General features: G+C 39.3%; 1 protein-coding gene across 3 annotated transcripts in view; it reads left to right on the forward strand.

Moving 5' to 3' along the window:
* LOC143862083 (ARM repeat superfamily protein) overlaps positions 1 to 22,075 on the forward strand; it is a 32,623-nt gene extending 10,548 nt beyond the window's left edge. For 2 of the 3 annotated variants that reach the window (XM_077373080.1, XM_077373082.1), the window contains 12 exons: positions 4,731 to 4,826; positions 5,953 to 6,070; positions 9,989 to 10,255; positions 11,645 to 11,746; positions 11,927 to 12,284; positions 12,404 to 12,517; positions 14,453 to 15,087; positions 15,239 to 15,432; positions 15,782 to 16,004; positions 16,382 to 16,501; positions 17,129 to 17,902; positions 18,765 to 22,075. In XM_077373080.1, coding sequence (XP_077229195.1) covers positions 4,731 to 4,826; positions 5,953 to 6,070; positions 9,989 to 10,255; positions 11,645 to 11,746; positions 11,927 to 12,284; positions 12,404 to 12,517; positions 14,453 to 15,087; positions 15,239 to 15,432; positions 15,782 to 16,004; positions 16,382 to 16,501; positions 17,129 to 17,902; positions 18,765 to 21,854 — 6,091 coding nt within the window. In that variant the 3' untranslated portion in view covers positions 21,855 to 22,075. The remainder of the gene's footprint in view (positions 1 to 4,730; positions 4,827 to 5,952; positions 6,071 to 9,988; positions 10,256 to 11,644; positions 11,747 to 11,926; positions 12,285 to 12,403; positions 12,518 to 14,452; positions 15,088 to 15,238; positions 15,433 to 15,781; positions 16,005 to 16,381; positions 16,502 to 17,128; positions 17,903 to 18,764) is intronic. The other variant, XM_077373081.1, reaches the window with a different exon arrangement.
* The last annotated feature ends 2,478 nt before the right edge of the window (positions 22,076 to 24,553 follow it).

Raw genomic sequence — 24,553 nt, forward strand, 5'->3', positions numbered from 1 at the left:
CTCATGATCTTTGTGATTATCAACCCTTTTTTTTCTTTGAATGGTTCGTGATTAACATCCTTGCATATCAGCTAATTTTCCCAAGTCCTAATTCATATAAGCTGGATATTAAAACAATAACAAAACAGCATAATGAACGATACGTTATCCCAGCACCTCCTTGGATCACGGTTTTCTATTGGACCACTTGCCTGTACTAAATTTGGACTTTGGACCATCTTATTCACTATATGTGGGTCATTATTAACCATTGTTCCATATGCGTTGCTGGCATAGTCGGTTGATTATCTGCTGATCCTATATTTTCAAAAAAAAATTATCTGCTGATCCATTGTTTGATCACCAGTTACATGTGGATATTCTTATTCTCTCTATTTGATGTGGCATGGTCAATGCCTAAATCGTTGGCCAAGGTGTTTAGGCTTTTGAGCCGACTGGGGGAAATTTGCGTTATAACCATTGCCTTATTTTCCTTCTTTGGACATCGTGGAAGGAAAGAAAAAGGAAGATGTTTGTTGGTACATCTAAGTTCATTGTTGCCCTTAAATATAGTTGCGATTTAGCTAGATAAACGAATCAAGGTGGGAAGAAGAGAGAAGAAGAAAGGGAGGAGAAGAGAGGAAAGGAAGGGAGTTGTAGGTTTAAGTAAGAACTGCACGACCCCTTATGTCTATAATATATGGACAAACACTATAAATAGGGTTTCACTATTCATGAGTTACTATTTATGTGAATAGTGACACGTCACATGTGATGGTTACCTTATAGTGTGAAATACAGCAACACTGTCCTTCAATTTTGTGCATAAATATTGATCATGCCCAGGTTGCACAAGAGACTAACTTGGGTTTTTTTTTTTTTTTTTTAAACGGTAAGACTAACTTGGGTTTGACAACCCCTTTAGTTATGGAATCTGCAAGTTGATCTTATGTCTTTACAATTGGCAAATATATATCTTTGGAAGCAATTGTCTCGAACAAAGACCTTGCCAATCTCTATATTGTTTGTTATGATCATGCTGAGCTGGATTATGAGCTATCTTAATAATAGCTTTATTGTCACAGTAAAGCTGCATAGGCCTTTCTATCTTCCCTCCCAGATCATATAGAATAATCCTTAGCCAAAGTAACTTGGCAACTCCATGGGTCATAGTCCTATGTTTAGCCTCATCACTTGATTTGGCAACAACTGGTTATTTCTTGCTCCTCTAATTAACTAAATTACCTCCCGCAAAGGTACCATAACTAGTAGAATATCATCTACAATACATGCCCAACCGGCATCAATAAATGTCTCCACATGAAGACGACCATGATTAGAAAACAACAACCCTATTCCTAGAGATAGGGGTGCAACTCGGGTCGGGTTGAGGCCAACCCGAACCCGACCCGAGCAACCATTTGGTCAACCCGAACCCGACAAGGTTCAACCCGACCCGACCCGACCTGAGGAACCCTTTTTACCAACCCGACCCTGACCCAACCCGAGATTTTTAGCTTAAAAAATAAAAAAAATTATTAAAAAAGTCGGGTTCACTCGGGTCGGGTCGCCCAAGCCCTCAACCCAAACCCAACCCGAACTCAACCCAGGTTGAGAAAACCGAACCTGAACCCGAACCCGAACCCGAACTCAACCCAACCCGACTTTTTCCCAGGTTGAACCCGTCAGGTTCGGGTTGAGCCCGCCCAAGTTGCACCCCTACCTAGACCTAGAGAGCCATTTAGATATCTCAACACCCTCTCTGCTACCTCTGAATGATGAACTAATGGAGCATGCATAAACTGACTTATCACACTAACAGCATGTGTAATATCAGGCCCGATAAGAGATAAGTAAAGGAGACGTTCAATCAATCTCTGAAACAACTCTTTGTTAGGTAGGAATCCCCCCCCCCCCCCCCCCTCTCTCTCTGAGAGAGAAATCCCCACTCTTAGAGAGCCATTTAGATACCTCAGCACCCTCTCTGCTACCTCTGAATGAAGAACTAATGGAGCATGCATAAATTGGTTAATCACACTGACGACGTATGTAATATCGGGCCAGATAAAAGATAAGTAAAGGAAATGTTCAACCAATCTCTAAAACAACTCTTTGTTGGGTAGGAGTCCGCCATCACTTTCACTTAACCCGTGATTGGGATCAATCAATGTATCTACATCTTCAGCCCCAAGCTTCCATGTATGATGTATCCTTACGTCCAGAATGTACTTCCTTTGCGGAATTAAGATACCCTTCTTGGACCTTGCAACTTAAATATCCAGAAAATATCCTAGTTGTTCCAAATAAAAAATTATCCTTAGATATGGAATAAAATCGCTACTTCCTAAAAAAAATAATAATTATACTAGTCGTTTCAAATCCTTGATTTCTGATTCTTTTGCTAAGAATGCCCACCAACTTTCTCACCTCAGGAGGTGAATTTCGTGTTCCCACAATATGATTCACATAAACAATCAATGCAGTTAATGATGGTCTCTCTCTCTCTCTCTCTCTCTCTCTCTCTCTCTCTCTCTCTCTCTCTCTCTCTCTCTCTCTCTCTCTCTCTCTCTCGATAACGAGGGTGTGATCAACATGGCTCTAGAAGTGCCCCAATTCTTCACTTCTCAACTTAATCTCTCTACCCAGGCCCTCAAAGACTTTCAACCGATATATTTATTTCTTCAACCTGCTTACTTTTCCTTCGCTATTAGGAGCCTTGAATCCTAGGGAAGGCACCATATAGATTTCTTCTTGAAGTTCTTTATTCAAAAATGCATTCTTCACATCTAACTGCTACAACAACAATAAGAAATGTGCAACCAATGATAAAAATGACCCACGTGGAAATATATCTTTGTTACATGAGCAATGGTTTCCTAGTAATCTATACCATACGTCCGTGTGTAACCCTTAGCAATGAGTCTAGCCTTGTTTCTCTCTCTTGAGCCATTTGAAGGAAATAGAAGCCACAAAAGCATGGTTTGGAGGAGTCAAGGAATCATAAGAGACAAAGTTAGAAATAGGATGAGCAATGCACACACATTTCGTGTAGGGAAATATGAAGATTAGACTCGTCGGATGAAGGAATCGGAGAAGCGACATGAATAGGAGAAACAAAAGCAAGAACAAGAATAGAAGTGAAACACGGGAAGGAAAAGGGAAGGGAGAGGGAAGACTCTTTGCGATTGGGGATTGGTGGGAAAGAGGGGGTGGAGGTGGGGGGTGGGGTTAGCGTACATGCAATCATGCATTAGGGTTTATCTTTTTTATATAAAAAAACAATTTTGTGTTAATTGCATTTTATTTGGAAAATATATGATTAATTTGTTTTATATACAAATTGTTATTTTATATGCATTTTAAATTTTATTACGGCTTGATTAAGAGATGGGGGTTAGCGTACATGCAATCACGCATTAGGGTTTATCTTTTTTATATAAAAAAACAATTTTGTTTTAATTTCATTTTACTTGGAAAATATATGATTAATTTGTTTTATATACAAATTGTTATTTTATATGCATTTTAAATTTTATTACGGCTTGATTAAGAGATGGTTTTTCCGTGTTTTTCACAAAAAATGGCCTTTTTGTAACTATGCTCCTATGTCTGGGTAATTCACGTAAATATCTGTGTTTACGGGCTCAAACATGGTAATTAATGATTGTAATACTGTATACTTCAGTGTGATAGAGAGTTCTTTGAAGTTTGAAGTAAAGCATTTGGCTCTTGAAGTTCCCTTCAAAGTTCCAACACTTATCATTCATCCACCGACTCCCAAATGGAGTTCTGATTTGCTGTCATCCTGTTTAAGTTCCATATATCAGTGCATATCACCCTTCAGGGAGCCTTTCTATGTTCAATTTTCTGCTTTCGCGTTGGGTGGCCTCTGATACTAATCATGTGTTGAGCCAGGGCAATTGTTTTGGAAATCCTGTATTGCCTTTGTGATTCAGAACTTACAAGTGTGGTCATCTTCAATGGAATTATCTAGGGCTTGAACAGGGAGCAAACAAAGTAAAATCTGCTTTTTTTTTTAATCTTTATCCAGTCCATCTTAGAAGGTTGACTTCTGTTTATTTTTTCTTGATGTTTATAATTCGGAATTATGGTAATCGTAGCCATATTCTGTGGATCAGATGTTTTGGGCAATGAAATTTTCATTAGTCATGTAAAGGAAGCATTTCTTGAAAGATTCTAGTGCATTGAAACTGTGAAACTACCAGTTTACTCCAAAAGCTTAAGCTGTTAGAGATGGCGTTGTTTAATCTTTTATAGATTAACACTCCCCCTCACGTGTGGCCCCTCTTTCTAGGGTTGGCCTACACATGTCACATGTGGCCCCTCTTTTGGGTTTGCCCATTGCATGTGGATTTTTGCTATCCGGGAGGTTTGAACTCAAGCATTTGCTCTGATAGCATGTGAAACTACTAGATTACTCCAAAAGCTTAAGCTGTTGGGATGGCGTTATTTAATCTTTTATACTTTAACAGCAACCATCACCTTTGCTTCATATTTGACCGAGTTCTGACATTTTTATCTTTTTTCTTTGAAACCTTCCACTTCTAATTTAGTTCATGACACGCTCAATGATTATAGGTTTAACAGTACGATGTGAAAGTTGTAGATTGAATCCTATGAGCCTTTTTGAATATTTATTATATTTGTTAGTGAAACATTTCTAGTAACAATCTTAAAATATTTATGCATAATTATTTCTGGGCATTAACTCGACCCATTACTGATTACAGGGTTGTGAGTCAAGTTGATTACCCTTCATTGGTTGATTTGCGAGGGCTCCTTTTAGACCTAGTTGCACAACTCCTAGGCGCTTTATCACTGATCAGGTATATAACCATAAGAAACTATTTCTTTTGCTTTTTTGTGTACTACTGAATTTTTAATTGCAAGTATTTATTTCTCTGCCATTTTTTTTTTTTTTTGCAATTATGTTCTTTTGTTTTTCCCCACTTCTAGATTGCAATATATGCATTTATTTCGGTGTTGCTTTTTGGTTCTAGTCCATAAAACATCACTGGATGGTACTACCATTTATAACTACAGATCCTCCAAAATCAAATTAGTTTGAAATTTGAGGCTTTGTTTTTACTTGGGGGAATACTAACTTAAATATCGATGGGTAATGAGAACATAGGTTAATCCATCTGCCATGGTTGTATGGTATATTATGTGGGATGTGCCTAAGTACCAAAGCTGAAGTGATGCTGAATTAGGCTCTTCAGCACAATCAAAGTGGATCAATACCCCACCCCAGTTTTATGTTCATAAAATACCTTCCTCTCTCACTAACCACAGCACAAATTGTTTCGTGTTCAATCTCCCATACCCTCATTCAATCATCAAGATTTTTAATTTCCACGAAGTCCCTAAACTTGGTTTTCATTTTGACATGGCCAAATTTGTTGCATGTTCTCGTTGTGATTTGGTACAACCATGAAATTCCTAAGCTCTAAAATGTGACAGACGGGGCTTACAATTGCAATGGAGTTAGGCAATTGGATGTATGTGTGTTCTCTCTATAGTAATCACATATTCACATCTGTCTGCAAGGCATTTTCCTGGATTGGTTAAAATGTAATTTCTCCATTTGAGCGTAGAAGTCTCTATCAGAAACATTACAAATGGAGATTGTTGCCTAGTTGTATGCCTTTTCTACTTTCTGAAGTTTCTTTGTATTGGTATCTCGGTATTTCCTACTGAGTTCTCACTTTAACAGATCAAATGAAAAAAATAACTTAAAAGGAAAGGCGGTGATGACCTAAAACCAAATGATGCTCTCTGTTTTGAGATAATAGATGCTTTCTATCCCAAAATGGTGGATTGCAGTCATCAATATTATAGAGGTTTGGATGTGAAACTTGGGAGAGGTTTGCATGTTATTTATAGCTTCATTCAGAACAAAGAGTTATCTGAGTAGCTAATAATATTTTTGCTCTTTTCTGTTCCTTATAGGTTTAGCGTTGTGACCGAACGCTTTTTTATGGAGCTAAATACTCGCCGTATTGACACCAGTGCTGCCAGAAGTGAGACACTTAGTATAATTAATGGGATGCGCTACCTTAAACTGGGGGTACGTGTTACTATTGGTTTCATTTTGTTGTCATGTGCTTGAGACTTGTAACTGCAGGTGAAATTTTTTTCATCCCAGTGCTTTTCTGTTATTGCTTTTGCTATCACGTAGGACCTAGAGACTGTTAATGCTACATGCTTCCTTATAAAATTTACAGGTAGCTTTGCCTGCCTTGATTGCTTTCCAATAAAATGTGCCTACTTAGTTTTATCCAGTAAACCCAAGACTTGTTTTCTGAGTTAGAACTTGGAGTTATGACTGCCAGTGATCTTCTTAAACTCTATTTTGTTTACTTATATCCTTAAAAATAAATTGTTATGAATTTGAAATATTTTACGTGAAGTTGTCATGAGTGTTGTAGGTCAGAGTTAATAAGAGAACTGATTGTAGTACTTTAGTTGTGTGTTTTTTTAATGATAGTGAATATTTATTAGAAAAAGAAACAAGAGAAAAGCAAAGAGGATTAAAAGCATCAAAACAGCCCTGACGATGTTAGAAAATTTAGATTGCTCTGACGATTCCTCATCGTCGAATGATGGGGAGTTTTCGGACTACCTAAGCAAAAGGGCCTGACCTCAGGAGGGGAAAATTTTTTGGGCATGGATGGAAAGAGACCTTTCAAGAGGACTTGGCAGAGCAGTAAGAAAAGAAGGAAGCGGCAGGATCTCTTCTACAGGGATGAAGTGGCACAGGAATACCTCAAGCTCAAATGGAGGAAGCCGCAAGAGGAGGCAAAAGGGAAAGAAAAGGAACTGGAGGAACTTACAGGTAAAAAGTCTCTGGATGAGGTATGTGTCCTGACCTTTGAACTGCCCTTCGTTAAAGCAAATAAAAAACAAGAGATGGAGGAAGGGTCAGTGGAAGAAGAGAATCGGAAAGAAGAACCTGTTGAGGGCACAAGTGAAAAGGTGATTGAGGTCAGCGAAACCGGGCTTTCTCGTGACTCCCAGGATGCGGAACTTAGTGTCAACATTAAATCGTGTCTAAACAAGGCCGATAATGTACCATCGGAGGGGGAGGAAGACGAGATGCAATTGGAAGAGTTTGATGAAAAGGCGAAAATTGGAAATTTTTTAGGGATCGATTATGAAGAAGACGTGGACCAAACTAAGAAAATGTTCAATGAAATTGAGAGGCGTGATGCCGGGGAAAAGAGGGGAAGATTCGGGGTAAGGGCAGTAGGGGAACTCAAGGCCCTGAAAAGATAAAGCATTTCCTGGCCCATGGGCGTTGACAGTGTCTTAGGAAGCACTGATTGTGATGATTTTTGTGAGAGTGCGGAGATGGTGGTCCTAGTTGGTGTTTTTTGGAAGTTTTGTTCATTCTTACTAATTGGAAAAGGATGGTATAATAAGTTAATAACATTACCAAGTGTGCTTGAGGGACCGTGGTCCTTCGCTACAGGGGGGTATAGTGTTTTTTGGTCTCCACTCTGGTTCTTTTGGAAGAAAGACCTCAGAGTTGATGGCGAATTTGGGCCCGATTAATGTTGGACTTTCACGTATCAAGTCTTCCTTTATCTGTGTCTTTTAAATCTTGGATTGTTTTGTTGGGGTAGTACATATATGGGCTATTTTGCTTTGGTGTTTTTATGATGTAATGGGGTGGGACTACTGGTCCCGAAGTTCTGTATATTTGTTATTATCAATAGATATGTCAATTTTCAAAAAAAAAAAAAACCGCAAAACAACCCAGCTATGGTCCCAATACAATCAGGAAGGAAGCGAAAGAGATAAGAGGGGGTCTAGAGACATCCTCCTTGGAATGATTCCTCATTGGCTGAATGGTGAGTATGAATGAAACTTGATAGCCCTCCAAACGATCCATGATCTCATCAAAGTAATCCTCAATGCGCCGAGGTATGCCTTTCTTCGCATGTATCCACTTGATAATGCTGCTAGAATCACCTCCACAATCAAAGGATCCTAATGGCACGAGACCATAAGTTGACGCCTTGACTCCCTTTTAAGACCCATATCAGTTGCCTCATTAGAATCTTTAGTACCAAGAAGGACCTTAGCAAGCTTGACATTGCCCTTGTGGTCTCGAATTATTCCTCCACAAGCAGGTGGGATGGGAATTACCAATGCTAGGACCATCAAATTTCAATTTAAAGGGTCCAAAAGGAGTGGGAGCCCACTGAGGGATCCATGTGTCCCTAACCCCTACGTTGGTCCTGTAATAATCCCATAGCCTTCTTAATTTAAAGCATGATGTACCAGAAAATAACTTGGAGCCAGCAACCCACTGCGTGACATGGTTAAACATGATTAGTGCAGCAAAAGTAGAACAACAATCACCAGTTTCAACTTAAATTCAACCCTCCAAATGCATACCTCAATAAATGCCAGGAAAGTAAGATATGGCACTGCCCCCAAAAGAGAAACAACAAAGAAAGAGTAACAATCCATGCAATAACTTCAAATTCGTAAGTAGTCAAAACTCCCCAAAGTGAGTGTCTTCATCATGTAGATATACTTTTTTCACCTCTAAAACACTTCCCTTCTTGGAAACAAACATAATGGCCCTTTTGTAAGCACTTTCTGACATTAAAATCCTTTCGTTAACAAAGTAGAATTCTTTCAAAACAAATATAGAAACATTTTAGATATAGCAAAGTCCTAAACTGTTTCTAATTATAAACCGTACCTATTTCAACCTTCTTATGCCAACTCTAAGTTGTCGATTCTGTTTCGTTCGCTGCTTCATTTTGGTCAGCGGAACGGAACTTTTCACTATTTTAGCTGTTTTGGCATTTTGTTTCAGAAAAGTCACTATGATCGAAGAATTTTTTTTTTTTTTTAATAGTTAATTTTTTTTAAATAAATCCAAAAAAATGCTAGAAAAATATAAGAAACAATTATATGAACCAAATATTAAAAAAACACATATTATCACTTAAAACATTAAAGTAAGGTATACAGGGTACCTCTTTTGAATATGTATGTATAGGTATATGTATGTATACCGTTGTGAATTGTGAAGAAATGGCTCCTCCACTTCCAAGCCTCCTTTTGAATTTTGAAAATGTATGTATATTAGAAGTGGAAGCCTTTGGAGTTTGAATGGTGAAAATACCCTTTGATCTTTGAGATTAGTAAAGATGAGTAGAAAGTAGTAGAAGAAGTGAGGTGATTAGGGATTAGTGTGAGAGACAAAGGTTGGTTGGTAGAAGAAGTAAGAAGAAGAGAGGGCTTAGATGTGTTTATATAGGGGTTTTCTTCTTTGTGGATGGAAGAGGATGGAAAATGCCCTTCAAAATTCTATATGATGGTTAAAATGGCTAAAAAATAAGGTTGATAGGTTGCCCTTTGAAATGTGTTTTTCTAGTATTTTGCCCAGTCAAAGTGGTTTAGACGCCTAGTTTTGTTTCTGTTCTCTTCAGATGGAATTAAAAATCCTTCTTTAGAATTACATAGAAATGGCGAGTTTCTATTACGATTGTTCTGTTATCAATTTATCATCATGCCAGTAAGTCATTCTTTGAAGGATCATACATTTTACTGTATCAAGGGGATTATTTATGTTGTTCATGCATTATAAGCTATTCTAAACTGCAGATACATCTCTCATTCAGCTGGAATTATCATCAACATTTGGTTTTAAACACCCTTATCCCTGTCAAAGTGTCTCAATTAGCATTTCTGTGATTTGAAACTTATTTATTCTCCCTTCTTCTTTCTCGCACTGGCTTCAGAGTAATTGTAACTTAATTTATTATTGAAAGTCTAGAGACTTTAAAGTCCTTTGATTTTAGATGTCTCATGCTTTTGAGTTTATACCAAGCAGTGGATTTCTTTCATATCTGTTCGTATCATAGAGTGATAATCTGATACCATCATTACGTTGAATTAATTTTCACCATTAATCTTTGGTGGAAAGTGATATAGCCTGATGACATTTTTAATTGAAATTTAGGTTAAGACTGAGGGTGGGCTTAATGCATCAGCTTCCTTTGTAGCAAAAGCAAACCCTCTCAATCGAACCCCACATAAAAGGAAAAGTGAACTCCATCATGCCCTATGCAATATGCTTTCAAGCATTCTAGCGCCACTTGCAGACGGTGGAAAAAGCCAGTGGCCCCCATCGGGTGTGGATCCTGCTTTGACTCTATGGTATGAAGCTGTTGCTCGGATACGAGGACAACTTATGCATTGGATGGAGAAGCAGAGCAAACACATAGCCGTAAGTGGATCTGAGACATTATTTTCTTAACTCAAAAAGTTCCTGGTCAATTTCCTGTGATGCTATTTCTCCAACACTTACCATCTTGGCTAGATAATACTTTCAATTGTGGAAATTGTGGCACCTACCAACCTAACAGTAGTAATAGATGTAAATATTATTTGTTCGAAACATAGGTGTAATTTTTTGTCTTGTAAAATCAGTGACATTCAAATGAAATCAAAAGCATTTTGTTTGTTCCAATTATTGGCTATTTTCTCTAAAATCTTATTAATCAGTTATAATTTCTATTTCATTCTATTTACCGCACTTACCTCTCCATATCTGGCCTTTTTTGTATCTAATTGGCTTGTAAAGCATTATGTTGCTAAGTTCAACTTCTAAATTATAGTTCTCTATTTGATCATAGATCATTTCTTATGATTATTTCCATGGATTTAAATTTCAGTTTCGGTCCCAATTTCGGCCTTGGCCCAATCCGAAATTTCGGCCGAAATCCGGTAAAAAAATAATTAATTAATCATTTCGGAAATTCTTCGGCTGAAATTTCGGTAATTTCCGCTGAAATTTTGTAAAAATATTTTTTTTTTTTAAAACTTCTTGAAATTTCGGTTTTGATGATTTCAGTCCAAAATTTCGGATTTCGAACGAAATTTAAAGCTATGATTATTTCTTTCCAAGTTATATTTGCTACCTATTTTTTCATTCATACTCTATTTCTAATTGCTGCCCTGATGTTGTGTGGACCTCACTCTATCTCTCATGCCTAAAGCAGCCGGATTGTATAATATGCTACCTACTTAATAAACACAATATAATTTAATAAGATCTTATTTTATGCTTAAAAAGATATGTGGGTTGTGATGTATCATGTGCTACCTTTGGTAGTTTCTATGAATCTTTTCCAAGGTTGCCAGAGCGGGAATCGAAGGCTCCCAGGGAAGAATCCTGCTCAAGGTTGCCAGAGCGGGAATCGAAGGCTCCCAGGGAAGAATCATGCTTCCTTGATCTTTTCACTTGGCTTAGGCAATTGAAGTATATGAAAGGTATAAATGGAACCTTCAAATATGCAAGCCTTAACTTTCTAGAAAGTTGTTCGGTTCGTGGCTTCATAAGTTTGGATACAAGTATTCCCTTGGACCTTGCTCAGGAAAGTTCTACAAAATCTGGCATAATGTGCCTCAAAGGTTTTGATACTGTTCCATCTTTTATCTGGATTTGTTTGTGTATGCTCGTTGGGTGTTCCTTGAAATTCTTTATTTGATGCTGCTTTAAGTGTGTGCTATGGAGTTTTTTTTTACTTTTTTCTTTTTCTGTTTCACATCCTTCAATGTTGATGTTTATTATTTCGGAAGTCTTTTCCTTACTAAAGATACTATCTTTTTCCAGGTTGGCTACCCCTTGGTGACCCTTCTTCTTTGTCTTGGCGATCCACAAACATTCAATAATAACTTTAGTTTTCATATGGAGCACTTGTACAAGCACCTTAGAGTAAGTTCAGTATATCTGATATATTCCACCTAGTCGGGTGGTCGGTGGGATGATTTATTTTTCAAATTAATAATTCTTCCTGTTCTTTTATGCCTCTTGTGCATCTCCGTTTAGTCGAGGGTAGGATGTGGTTTCCTTTAATCATCACCAGCCTTTGATGCAGTCCTATTCTGTGTGCAGGACAAGAACCACCGCTCTATGGCATTGGACTGTCTTCATCGGGTTGTGAGATTTTATTTAAATGTTTATGCTGATTACCAACCAAGGAATCGTGTGTGGGATTATTTAGACAGTGTAACCTCACAGTTGCTCACATTTTTGAAGAAAGGATTGCTAACTCAGGACGTCCAGCATGATAAACTTGTTGAGTTCTGTGTGACTATAGCGGAAAGTAACCTAAATTTTTCCATGAATCACATGATACTAGAGTTGTTGAAGTCTGACAGTTTAAGTGAAGCAAAGGTTATCGGGCTACGTTCTTTGCTTGCTATTGTCATGTCTCCTTCAAGTAGCCATGCAGGTTTGGATATATTCAGAGGTTATTAATACCTGCCCGTAGGAACCTTATATCCGATTCTCATTTGAGTTTTCATTCCTTTAGTCCAAATGATTATTCATGTCAGCACCAATTTGATTTATGTGTTATTGCATTGGAAGGTCCTGATATCGGCCCCTACATTCCAAAAGTGAAGGCTGCGATTGAGTCAATCCTACGGTCTTGTCATAGAACCTATAGTCAGGCTCTTCTTACTTCTTCCAAGACTACAATAGGTAATAAGTTTTAGCTGATATTCTGATTCTTAAGGTTGGGTTTTGTTTATGCAAAAAATATTGTCATGGAAATGACTCCCGAAAACTGTTCAAGGGGGATGATATCAACTGTCTTGTTATAGAAGTCTTCTAGCTGGTGGATTAACTACTTCTGAACTCAGTTGCGTTGTTATGCATCATTTGGTTTAACATTTTATGTAACCATTGATTAGCTTTGTCCTTTTTTCAATTTCATTTGGAATGATAATGCAGATAGATCAGTGCAGAAAGGTATCCATTGCCGTTTTCCAGAAATCAAATGTTTACATTGATAGATACATTATCCTAGAAACCTAGATGAGCTGTTTGAAAAAGGGAGATTGTATTTATTTTCTGTTGATTTATGATAAGCCTGCCTTTAAATTAGACATAGCGTATATCATGTTTCCGTCCTCAATTTTAGATAACACGATAGGCTGTTAGAACTAATGAAGCATAAGCATGGCTCTAAAATAACGACCATGCTACTTTTCCCAAGCTGTAATAGTTTTCGTAAATTAAGACTTAATAACATATGGTAGTCAGGAAATGCAGTGTTTTGACAAAAAATTCCAAACAAATTAACTAATGACTCTCACCCGTAATTGATCAAGGAAACAATTAAAATACTGATTCCTTAACCAAGATAATGAAAATTGAATCTTCATATTCTGGTATCAATTGAGATGTTCGTTTTATTACTTTATAAGTAATAAATCCTTATTTTCTATAATATAATTGCCGTACTTAATTATTTTAAGGGATTTGCTAGGCAATTTCGTGGAAAGCCATTTTGCGGCTGGCTTTTGCATGAGAGAACAGCCACATAGGATAACTTTTTGGCAGATTTTGTCGTAGTCATTTAATTCATCTGAGGTGGCTGTTCTCATATGCAAAAGCCAGCCGCAAAATGGATTTCCGCGAAATTGCCTAGCAAATCCCTTATTTTCAAGAGTAAACTTATTTCCCTTAAAATTCTCTACATTTAAAGATTTTCCCAACCATAATTCTTATATCTAGTTCAAAATATGCAATATTATTTGAATTTGGAAGACATTATTCCCTGGACCATTCTCTTTCCAAAAGCAGATTTCCTTTTTCTCCAAAATATAACCAGAAGACTACTGAAAAGTACAATTTTGACATGTATAAACAACATGTAAACCAGGGATACATGTGAAGATGTCATTTATGAATTTTTGTAAGATACTGGAGGATTGATCCAAAGATTACAAATGAAAATCCAGCTCCCACTCCCTTGAAAAGATCAAGTTTAAGTCATTCAGTTTTGGTGAAGCTTTCTCGCGGAAGGGCAACACACATTAGTATGGTTGTGCTTGCAAATTATCAAACACTAAAAAGAGGAGCTTTTCCAACATCCAGGTTTCCCTTTTTTTCTTTTTTTTTGAATAATGGTTTCCTAAGTTTCTTTTCTTTTTCTTTTTTTTGAATGGTGGCTTCCCAATTTTCTTATGCTCAGTTTTCATGACTCTATCCAGTTGATCATTGTCATGTCTTATGAGTGACTACAGTGACTACCTGCTCTCTTAATATTAGATCAACAACAAATACTGCAATCAACACAATTGAAATCAAGAACTACTAAAGTTGGAATTTCCTCAAATGTGAATGAGAAGTTTTTCACATGTCACTCACGGGCCAAAGTTTTGGGGCACTATCATTGTCATTAATGTGTTTCATGCATGTCCTCTTTAGAATCACTGATTTGCGAATTCTAGACATCCGTTGTATACTGCTTTTGTTTGTTATTCAACTTTAATTTGCTAATTCACAGAAATTTATGTAACTCTATGCATGTGCATGACACATTCACGTAGCCAATATTTTGTGTGTAACCCATGCTACTGCTGCCCTTGAGAATGACAAATTTGAATTGTAACATATAAAATTTTCCAGATGCTGTCACCAAGGAAAAATCTCAAGGATCTCTCTTCCGATCGGTGCTGAAGTGCATACCTTATCTGATTGAAGAAGTAGGCCGAAGCGATAAAATCACAGAAATTATTCCTCAACATGGAATAAGTCTTGATCCTGGTGTCCGTGAAGAGGCTGTGCAGGTGCTAAACCGGACTGTAAGATTTCTTCCCAACCGTCGGTTTTCAGTGATGAAAGGGATGGCCAACTTCATCCTGCGGCTACCTGACGAGTTTCCTCTTCTGATTAAAACATCATTGGGGCGCCTGGTGGACCTCATGAGGTTGTGGAGAGCTTGTTTATCTGATGAGAGGTTAAAATATGATGCGCAAACTGTGAAGCCACCCAGCCCAGGAAGCAATGCACTTCAAAAGCCGTCCTCTTTGTATCAATCAGGAGAAACAATTGAATTCCGAGCATCAGAAATGGATGCAGTTGGTCTTATCTTCCTTGCTTCTGTGGATGTTCAGATAAGGCATACAGCACTAGAATTGTTGCGTTGTGTTCGTGCTTTGAGAAATGATATAAGAGACAGCTCAATAAATGAAAGATCTGATCATAGTCTGAGAAATGAAATTGAACCGATATTTATTATTGATGTTCTGGAAGAAAATGGGGTGAGTTTGACTGTATATACTTAAATGCAATTTATTTTTATTTTTTATTTTCTTGGTTAACGGATGGGGGAGCGGGGAGTGTAAGGAATGGGAATTTTCTGGGTTATGAGCGCATGAAAATATAAAACTTTTTCATGTAAATAATCTACAGGATGACATTGTTCAATCATGCTATTGGGATTCAGGCCGTCCATATGATTTGAAACGGGAGTTTGATGTAGTTCCTCCTGATGTGACGCTTCAATACATTCTGGAGAGCCCTGATAAGAACAGATGGGCCCGCTGTCTTACCGAGCTTGTCAAATATGCCGGTGAACTTTGCCCAAATTCTGTGCAGGAAGCAAGGCAAGGACATCACATTGATGTGCAATTATTGGAGCTGCCAATTTTTTTAGAGAATAAACATCATTGTTTCCATTGCAAAGAATTTTATTTATGTTAAGTAGATATTCACCTATTTCTTCAGGCTTTTTTAGTATAGACCATACATGTTTTGTTTTGTAGTCTTGATTTCGCTAATATGTGACTAAGTCTTTTACAAACTAAGAGTTATAAATTTCACAACTATTCAAAAAAAAAAAAACTGTACATCGGGATTTAAGTGTGTCATGCTGCTTAATTTTTTGTTTAGGGTAAAACTCTCTCATTTTAAATGAAAAATAATTAAGATTTCTCTTTGTACATAATATGGCAGATTGGAGGTCATACAGAGGCTTGCTCATATTACCCCGATAGAGTTAGGAGGGAAAGCTACTCAGTCACAGGATACTGAAAACAAACTGGACCAGTGGTTCATGTATTCAATGTTTGCGTGCTCTTCTCCACCTGATAATAGGGAAGGTGGCAGCATCACAACAACTAAAGAGATCTTCCATTTGATTTTTCCATCTCTGAAATCTGGATCTGATGCTCAGACGGTAAGTGCATACTAATATTTTCATTTCATCAAGGAAGTGTAGTTGTTGATGGCCCATAGCCAATCAGCCTTGTGAAATAGACTGTTAACACTCTTAATTTTCTAAATCCACGGGCATTATTATGTCCCCCCTCTATTAAAACATGACATTGTAAAATGGTGCTTTCTTGCCTATTCACCCATTATGTTTTGACATTTGAGTTGTATGTGGGCAAACTTTGCCCCCTATGTAACTCGTTTTCTGTTCTATTAAAAGATCTTTATAACCTTCAAAATAAAGTTGAAAAGTTAATTACACATTTTCTTGTATTTTCTGCTTAGAGATATGTAGGCAATGGTTAATTGAATGAGTTTCCTTTTTTCTTTTTTATGTTGCAGTATGCTGCCACCGTGGCTCTTGGCCACTCACATCTGGAAGTTTGTGAAAGCATGTTTGGTTTGCTTGCATCTTTCGTTGAAGAGATTTCTTTAGAAACAGAGGGGAAACCAAAATGGAAGGTATGAATTACAGGTTTAATACTGAAAAGACTCTGTTTTCACCACATAAATCCATGCACCACAGTGTAAATGGTTCTTGATCGTGGAATGACTGGATTAACTCTTGGAGTTTTGTGCAAATATACTCTTGCAAAAGTTTTTGAATGAATGTTCAATGGCTGTAGACTTAGAAAACTCTCTTGAATTCTTGAAATCAATCTGTGGAAACCAAACCATTCAAAAAGGAAAAAAAGTTGTGGCAGCCTATCTTTGATTGATTTTCTTCATTTCCTTAGACATATTCAAAATTTCAGGTGTTATTGGTATTTTCGCCATAGAATGTCAGGATTTTTAATAATTTTCCACTTGTTACCATGAGAATGGAGTTAAGTTCTGGAAGGAAAGTAGTAGTCACGTTGACCCGATGCCATTATTTATTTATTTATTTTTGGTTTTAGTTACCAGAGGTCACCATTACCTAAAAAATAAAAAAATGAGGAGCTTACTATTAACCTAATCACTTTAGTGAAGGACTACAGACATTTTAGATGTTCTCCTTTGATGAACCATTCATGTCTATTTTTAGCATTTAGAAAATATTAAATGTTAATTCAAAATTCTAAAATGCATCTAACGGTATGTGTACAGACTCAAAAGGCCCGCCGCGAAGAACTACGTACTCACATTGCAAATGTATACCGTATGGTTGCTGAGAAAATCTGGCCTGGAATGCTGAGACAGAAACCTGTTTTCCGTCTACATTTTTTGAAATTCATTGAAGAAACAACCAGACAGATAGTAACTTCGCCAGCTGAGAGTTTCCAGGAAATACAGCCTCTCCGTTTTGCCCTAGCCTCTGTTGTAAGATCACTTGCTCCTGATTTTGTGGAATCGAGATCTGATAAATTCGATCCTAGAACTAGAAAGCGGCTTTTCGATCTTCTTCTCTCTTGGTGTGATGAATCTTTGAGTACATGGGGCCAGGACACTGTCGGCGACTATCGCCGTGAAGTTGAACGCTATAAATCATCTCAGCACGGACGGTCAAAGGACTCCATAGATAAAATATCATTTGATAAAGAGGTTAGTGAGCAAGTAGAGGCAATTCAGTGGGTCTCCATGAATGCTATGGCCTCTCTGTTATATGGAGCTTGTTTTGATGATAATGCGAGAAAAATGAGTGGCCGAGTAATATCTTGGATCAACAGTTTGTTCATAGAGCCAGCTTCTCGAGCACCGTTTGGGTACTCTCCAGCTGACCCAAGAACTCCATCTTATTCAAAATACACTGGGGATGGGACACGTACCAATGCTGGAAAGGATCGTCAAAGGGGTGGCCACCTCCGGATTTTGTTGGCAAAAACAGCGTTAAAGAATCTTCTTCAGACAAATTTGGACCTGTTTCCTGCTTGCATTGACCAGGTAACTTCCATTTAATTTATTCTGTTGTGTTTATTTTTCATCTAGTTATATCAGTTGCTTATAATATGAGAAATGATTTAGATCCTTCTGACAAAAACAAGAAAAATGAAGATGATAGCTCCTGGTCTGTGCCTTATTGTTGGGGCCGGGGCCCGCTGTGCTAATGTTAGATGATTTTATTTTTATTTAGTCAAACTGGAGGTGTTGGGGAGTTTGAATTGCAAACTAATGAGCAGATAAACAATGAAAACAAAAAAGATTCATTTCCTCATGAACTTTTTACTAGTAATTTGGTGAAATCACATCATACAGTTAGAAGCTTCCCTGCTTTTGGGCAAAATGACTATAAATTCTTGAAATCGGCAATAGTGTCTTTAAAACGATGAAGATACTCATGGAATTACGGTGGTGAACCTGTTGACTTTTAAAGCTGTTGTCCTGGTTTTTAAAAGTAGAAACATACCGTATTATCCGCTATCTTTTTAAATTTTTGTGTTATATCTAGCTGAAACATTTTTGTCAAAATTTCTTTTTAGAAAAATGTCATCAAAAATCATTCTCATTTTTAGACGAACCTGACATACAAATTTGACCTTGAAGATGGGCGTAACGTCACTCTGGCATGTATGGAAGGGTTGCAATTTTCTGGGAGTGTAGAAAACATAGAGAAAGACAATCATTTTATCCCTCATGCAGCCCCCTCATATGGCTGCTGCCCTATTAGATTTGGCTCCAAAAATCACAAGCCTATATGACTGGGTCGCTTGCATGAGGGGTAAAATGAGTGTTAAGCAAGCTTTGATTCTTAATCATGTTTATATTATCATTTGGAAGGACTAATTATTCTTTCATTTCCTCGCAGTGTTACTATTCGGACGCTTCCATAGCTGAGGGCTACTTCAGTGTGCTGGCTGAAGTCTACATGCGCCAAGAGATCCCAAAATGTGAAATCCAGAGACTCCTGAGTTTGATCCTCTACAAGGTGGTAGATCTTTCAAGACAAATTCGTGATGATGCTCTCCAAATGCTTGAAACACTCTCTGTCCGCGAGTGGGCTGAGGAGGGCGTCGAGGGCGCGGGCCGCTATCGAGCTGCCGTTGTCGGCAACCTCCCCGATTCCTACCAACAGTTCCAATATAAACTGTCCTCCAAACTTGCTAAAGACCACCCTGAGATGAGTGAGCTCCTCTGTGAGGAAATCATGCAACGGCAACTTGATGCTGTCGATATAATCGCACAACATCAAGTCTTAACATGTATGGCTCCATGGATTGAAAACCTCAACTTCTCGAGCCTCTGGGATTCAGGATGGAGTGAGAGGTTATTGAAAAGCCTTTACTATGTGACGTGGCGACACGGGGATCAGTTCCCTGATGAAATTGAGAAGCTCTGGAGCACCATTGCTAGCAAGCCCAAAAATATTATTCCGGTTCTCGACTTTTTGATTACTAAAGGAATCGAAGATTGTGATTCAAATGCCTCGGCAGAAATTAGTGGAGCATTTGCTACTTACTTTTCAGTCGCCAAACGTGTGAGTTTATATCTTGCACGTATATGTCCACAGCGTACCATTGATCACTTGGTGTATGAATTGTCTCAGAGGATGCTGGAGGAAAGTATAGAGCCTGTTAGGCCCAGCACAAGCAAAAACGATGTTGGTGGAAATTTCATTTTGGAGTTCTCTCAAGGGCCCACAGCAGCTCAACTCGCAGCTGTTGCTGATAGCCAACCTCACATGTCACCATTACTCGTACGAGGGTCTCTTGACGGTCCACTTAGGAGCACAAGTGGGAGCCTAAGTTGGCGGACTTCAGCTGTGACGGGTCGGAGCATCTCAGGTCCATTGACTCCAATGCCTCCGGAGGTGAACATCCCTGTGACTGCCACTGGCCGGTCAGGACAGCTCATTCCGGCAATGATGAACATGTCAGGGCCGTTGATGGGGGTCCGCAGCTCGACCGGGAGCCTGCGGAGTCGCCACGTTTCGCGGGACAGCGGAGATTATCTCATTGACACACCCAACTCTGGCGAGGATGGGCTGCATTCTGTCATCGGATTGCATGGGGTCAATGCGGGTGAGCTCTCATCGGCTTTGTCCGGACACCACCAGCACTCACTGTCTCGTGCCGACATAGCATTGATTCTACTAGCAGAGATTGCTTATGAGAACGATGAGGATTTTCGGGGCCACTTGCCTCTCCTCTTTCACGTCACATTCGTGTCCATGGATAGTTCTGAAGATATTGTACTTGAGCACTGTCAACATCTGCTTGTTAATCTCTTATATTCGCTTGCGGGTCGTCACTTGGAGCTTTATGAGGTAGAGAATAGTGATGGGGAGAACAAGCAACAAGTTGTAAGCTTGATCAAGTACGTGCAGTCAAAGAGGGGGAGCATGATGTGGGAGAATGAGGACCCCACCCTTATGAGGACTGAACTCCCTAGCGCCGCACTTTTGTCGGCACTTGTGTTGAGCATGGTTGATGCTATTTTCTTTCAAGGGGACCTGCGTGAGACATGGGGTATTGAGGCGCTCAAGTGGGCGATGGAGTGTACATCCAGGCACCTTGCGTGCCGCTCCCATCAGATTTATCGTGCACTGCGTCCAACCGTCACTAGCGACACATGTGTTTCTCTCCTCCGTTGCCTCCACAGGTGCCTGGGGAATCCTGTACCGGCCATCCTTGGCTTTGCCATGGAGATTCTAATGACATTACAAGTGATGGTGGAGAACATGGAACCGGAGAAGGTGATACTTTACCCACAGCTCTTCTGGGGGTGTGTTGCTATGATGCACACGGATTTCGTGCACGTGTATTGCCAGGTGCTCGAGCTCTTTGCCCGTGTTATCGATCGATTATCTTTCCGTGATAGAACAACCGAAAATGTGCTTTTATCAAGCATGCCTCGTGATGAGTTAGACTCCGGTGGCTATGAGGCAGCAGAGTTGCGGCGAATGGAATCAAGGACCGGCGAGCCACCACCAGAGAGTGGCAAGGTTCCAGCTTTTGAGGGTGTGCAGCCTCTCGTGCTTAAAGGGCTGATGTCAACTGTGAGCCATGGTTCCTCCATTGAGGTTCTCTCTCGGATCACTGTCCACTCGTGCGACTCCATATTCGGCGACTCAGAGACACGGCTCCTAATGCACATTACGGGTTTGCTGCCCTGGCTCGGGTTGCAACTCAGCAATGACTCGGTGCTCGGCTCAGCTTCGCCACTTCAACATCAGTACCAAAAGGCGTGCTCTGTCGCAGCCAATATCTCTCTATGGTGCCGAGCTAAATCCTTAGATGAACTCGCAGATGTGTTTCTAGCTTACTCTCGAGCTGAAATCACGAGCATTGACAACCTCCTTGCTAGTATATCACCATTATTGTGCGCCGAGTGGTTCCCAAAGCACTCAGCTCTGGCATTTGGGCACTTGCTACGGCTGTTAGAGAAAGGGCCGGTCGAATACCAACGTGCAATCCTACTCATGCTCAAGGCGCTTCTCGAGCATACACCCATGGACACTGCCCAGAGTCCTCATTTGTACGCAGTTGTATCCCAGCTTCTGGAGAGCACATTGTGTTGGGAGGCTTTGAGTGTGCTGGAAGCCCTCTTGCAGAGTTGTAGTAGTTTGACCGGGGGTCATTCACACGAACCAGGGTCATTCGAGAACGGGCTTGGTTCGAACGAAGAGAAGGTATCATTGAATGTACTTTCTTCTCAGAGCTCATTTAAGGCCAGAAGTGGGCCATTGCAGTACGCAGTTGGGTCAGGGTTTGGGACAGGCTCGGCGGCATTAGCCATGCAGGGGGGGAGTGTTACCGAAGGGGGGCTGTCACAAAGAGAGGTGGCGTTACAAAATACACGTTTGATTCTTGGGAGGGTGCTTGATAAGTGTGCGCTCGGGAGGAGAAGGGACTACAGGCGGCTCGTTCCGTTCGTCGTCAATGCCGGAAATCCATGATCAGATCATGCAAAACTTGGCAATGTGAATTATAGGCTCACTTGTAAAGCTTCCTTGATAGGAGATTGATTATGTTTAGGAGTTGGGTCCTGTAAATTGGCATCAATTATCATAGCATGTCGTCTGTAAGTTTGTAACATTATTTGGTTTTTATTGTGTTTTATGTGTGCTATTTGACTGAACCCATAAGAGAAGGAATAAAGCTTTCTCTGTTCTACTTCTTCTCGTTGAGATAGAGAGCAATTTGATTGCTCAGAAAATCCAAATTCTCTATGTACTTATTTGGTGCATTGGTAGCAAGTAAAAAAGAGGAGATATGTTCCAATGGAGTGCATATATTGCTCTATTATGGAAATGATTTTTTCATCCCCTTTTCCAGCATTTACAGCCCCTATTTCACCGAAGAGACATATCATAATGAAACCCGTAGTTATATAAACAGTATCCTTGCATACCTTTGTTTATTAGGAAAGTTTTCAAAGAAAAGAAAGTATTCCACCGTGTAAGCGTGTTAAATCAACTGGGGCCTACCCCAATCTAATAATCCAAACCACTCATCCGCTATAGATTGGCAGGCCATGCTTTGCAAATCTCTTAGGTCAATCCTAACCCTCTGATTTCTGGAGAATTTTCTAGCCGCCCATTTAAAGTTCAGGATTGTTTGGCATGTGGGATTTGTGTTTATTCATGACTTGTCTTCCTGAGCGGGTCCCCGTTGATGATTCTAACTCTCCAATTATGTGGCCGTTAAATGGACGGTGAGAAACAAAGAATTAACGTCTGTAAGGCTTTAGATAAATGGTATCAATCGAACAGGTGGGTCCCACAAATGGGTCCCGATTGTATCTTTGAAACCGTTGGATTATGCGGCAAAAGCTATTAATTTGAATGGTCAGGATTGTCCAATCAGTGAACCTCTTACTGTGTTTTTCTTAGGAAACAAATCAGCAATTAAAAATTCAAGTTGGGCCCACCTATGATAATCCAAACCGATTATCTACTATGGATGTGCGGTACATATTTCCCAAATCTCTGATTTTTCGATTGCCTTTCTATTTTCTAGCCCCTGATTTGAAAGTGGATTGTTTGACATGGGATGTTTTATTCAAAGACTCGTCTTCCATAGCGGGTCCCAGCAGATGAACGGTTTGGATCTTTAGTTAGATGGATTGACTAGTACAAAGATACACCTCATTTATCACCTAATTTTTATGATCGTTGATCTGATGGATCACCAGAAGTAGGCCCAGTGGGTCTAAATTCAATGCTGAGTTAAAAATTAAAATCCCAACCCAAAAGATAGGGATGTGGAATCCATCAATGGCTTGGAGAAACCCTGAAAGAGTTCTTTACCTAGTTCTTATATGATAGAAGTACATAATTTTTTCAAGGAAAATTAATAGATGGTAGAAGTACAAGTGAGCCCCACCAGGGCAAAATCATCCGCTGATAGGGACTTGACATGGCAGGGGGCCCATCTTGTACAGTAGAGGCATCACATCATTGAAAACATTCCCTGTACAGTCTCTTTGTAAGAATGCTTATGGATTGGCAAGGAAAAAATTATCAAGTGTTGGGAGTAAACGTATCAGCATCTCTAGGCTACATGTAGCACGTTACATGACCCAGACCGTTCATCTGGTGAGACCCAACAGAACCATTGATCTTGTAAGGCACCACAAGACCATATGGGACAAAGAAATGATCCTGACCGTTTGCTCAAACGGGTGCTTATAGTTGTAGGGTCCAGCCCCATGTGTGGGCCCACATCTCTCACCCATTTAAGTTAGGAAACGAATTGGGTTTCCTTATTATAAAAGGAAATAAGAGTTCCGATTAGAAACAAAAAAAAAAAAGGTGACGTGGGTATGTGGCTGAGAAAGAATAAGGCCAAGAGTTGCCGTTTTGGAAAAAAACCCAAAATAGTGGGCTGTGCACGGTGGTGAAAAAACGGAAAAGCGTGAAAACGCATAGTGAAAATAGTTAGAGAAAAAGAGACATGGGGTAAGAAGTGAAAGAAAACTAGGGTTTTTTCTTAGTGGCTCTATTGGGGGTTTTGTGCGGGATCAAAGCCAAGGATTTAGAGTATTCTTCTTGGAGATTTTCACCACGCCGTTGAATCCTCTCGTTGCGGGAGACTTCGTGAGGATTTAGGGATTTCTTCGACTTGAAGATCGAAGTGAGTAATTTTTTGTGAGAAAGTAGATTTTGTTGTTTGCAACAAGTAACCCTTTATCTTTCTTATTTCTTGTATTAACTCAAGTTTCAGGTGAAAACTTGAGAAAAAGACATTGTATTACTTATTTTGATTAGTGGATATTTCGTGGGATTCGCCCCGTGGTTTTTCCCTTTTTGTTGGAGGGTTTTCCATGTAAATCTTTGTGTTCTCGTGTGATTGCCCTCTTGATTATTTGGTTTCTTTTATCCACATATTTATTTGCTTCGTAATTAAAGTGGGTTTTCTTCGGCAAAAAACCCAACACTAATACCAGTTTCGCTGGAAAATTTTGGTGTCATTAATGCTATGTGGGGAGGAGAATCAAGCAGAAAGGATCACTGTTTGGCATGTGAATAGGCAAACAATCCTGTCTCATAGTGGCGACTAGATCGATGGTCCAGATCGTCACCCACAAGATGAAAAAATATTAGCCTTTCCTTATCAAGAGATTAGCCTTCCCTAAGTAGGCTGTCATTTCTCA

Source organism: Tasmannia lanceolata, unplaced genomic scaffold (genome assembly GCF_043159265.1).
Source record: "Tasmannia lanceolata isolate RefF3 unplaced genomic scaffold, GAP_Taslan_0.1 ptg000037l, whole genome shotgun sequence".
Taxonomy (NCBI): Eukaryota; Viridiplantae; Streptophyta; class Magnoliopsida; order Canellales; family Winteraceae; genus Tasmannia; species Tasmannia lanceolata.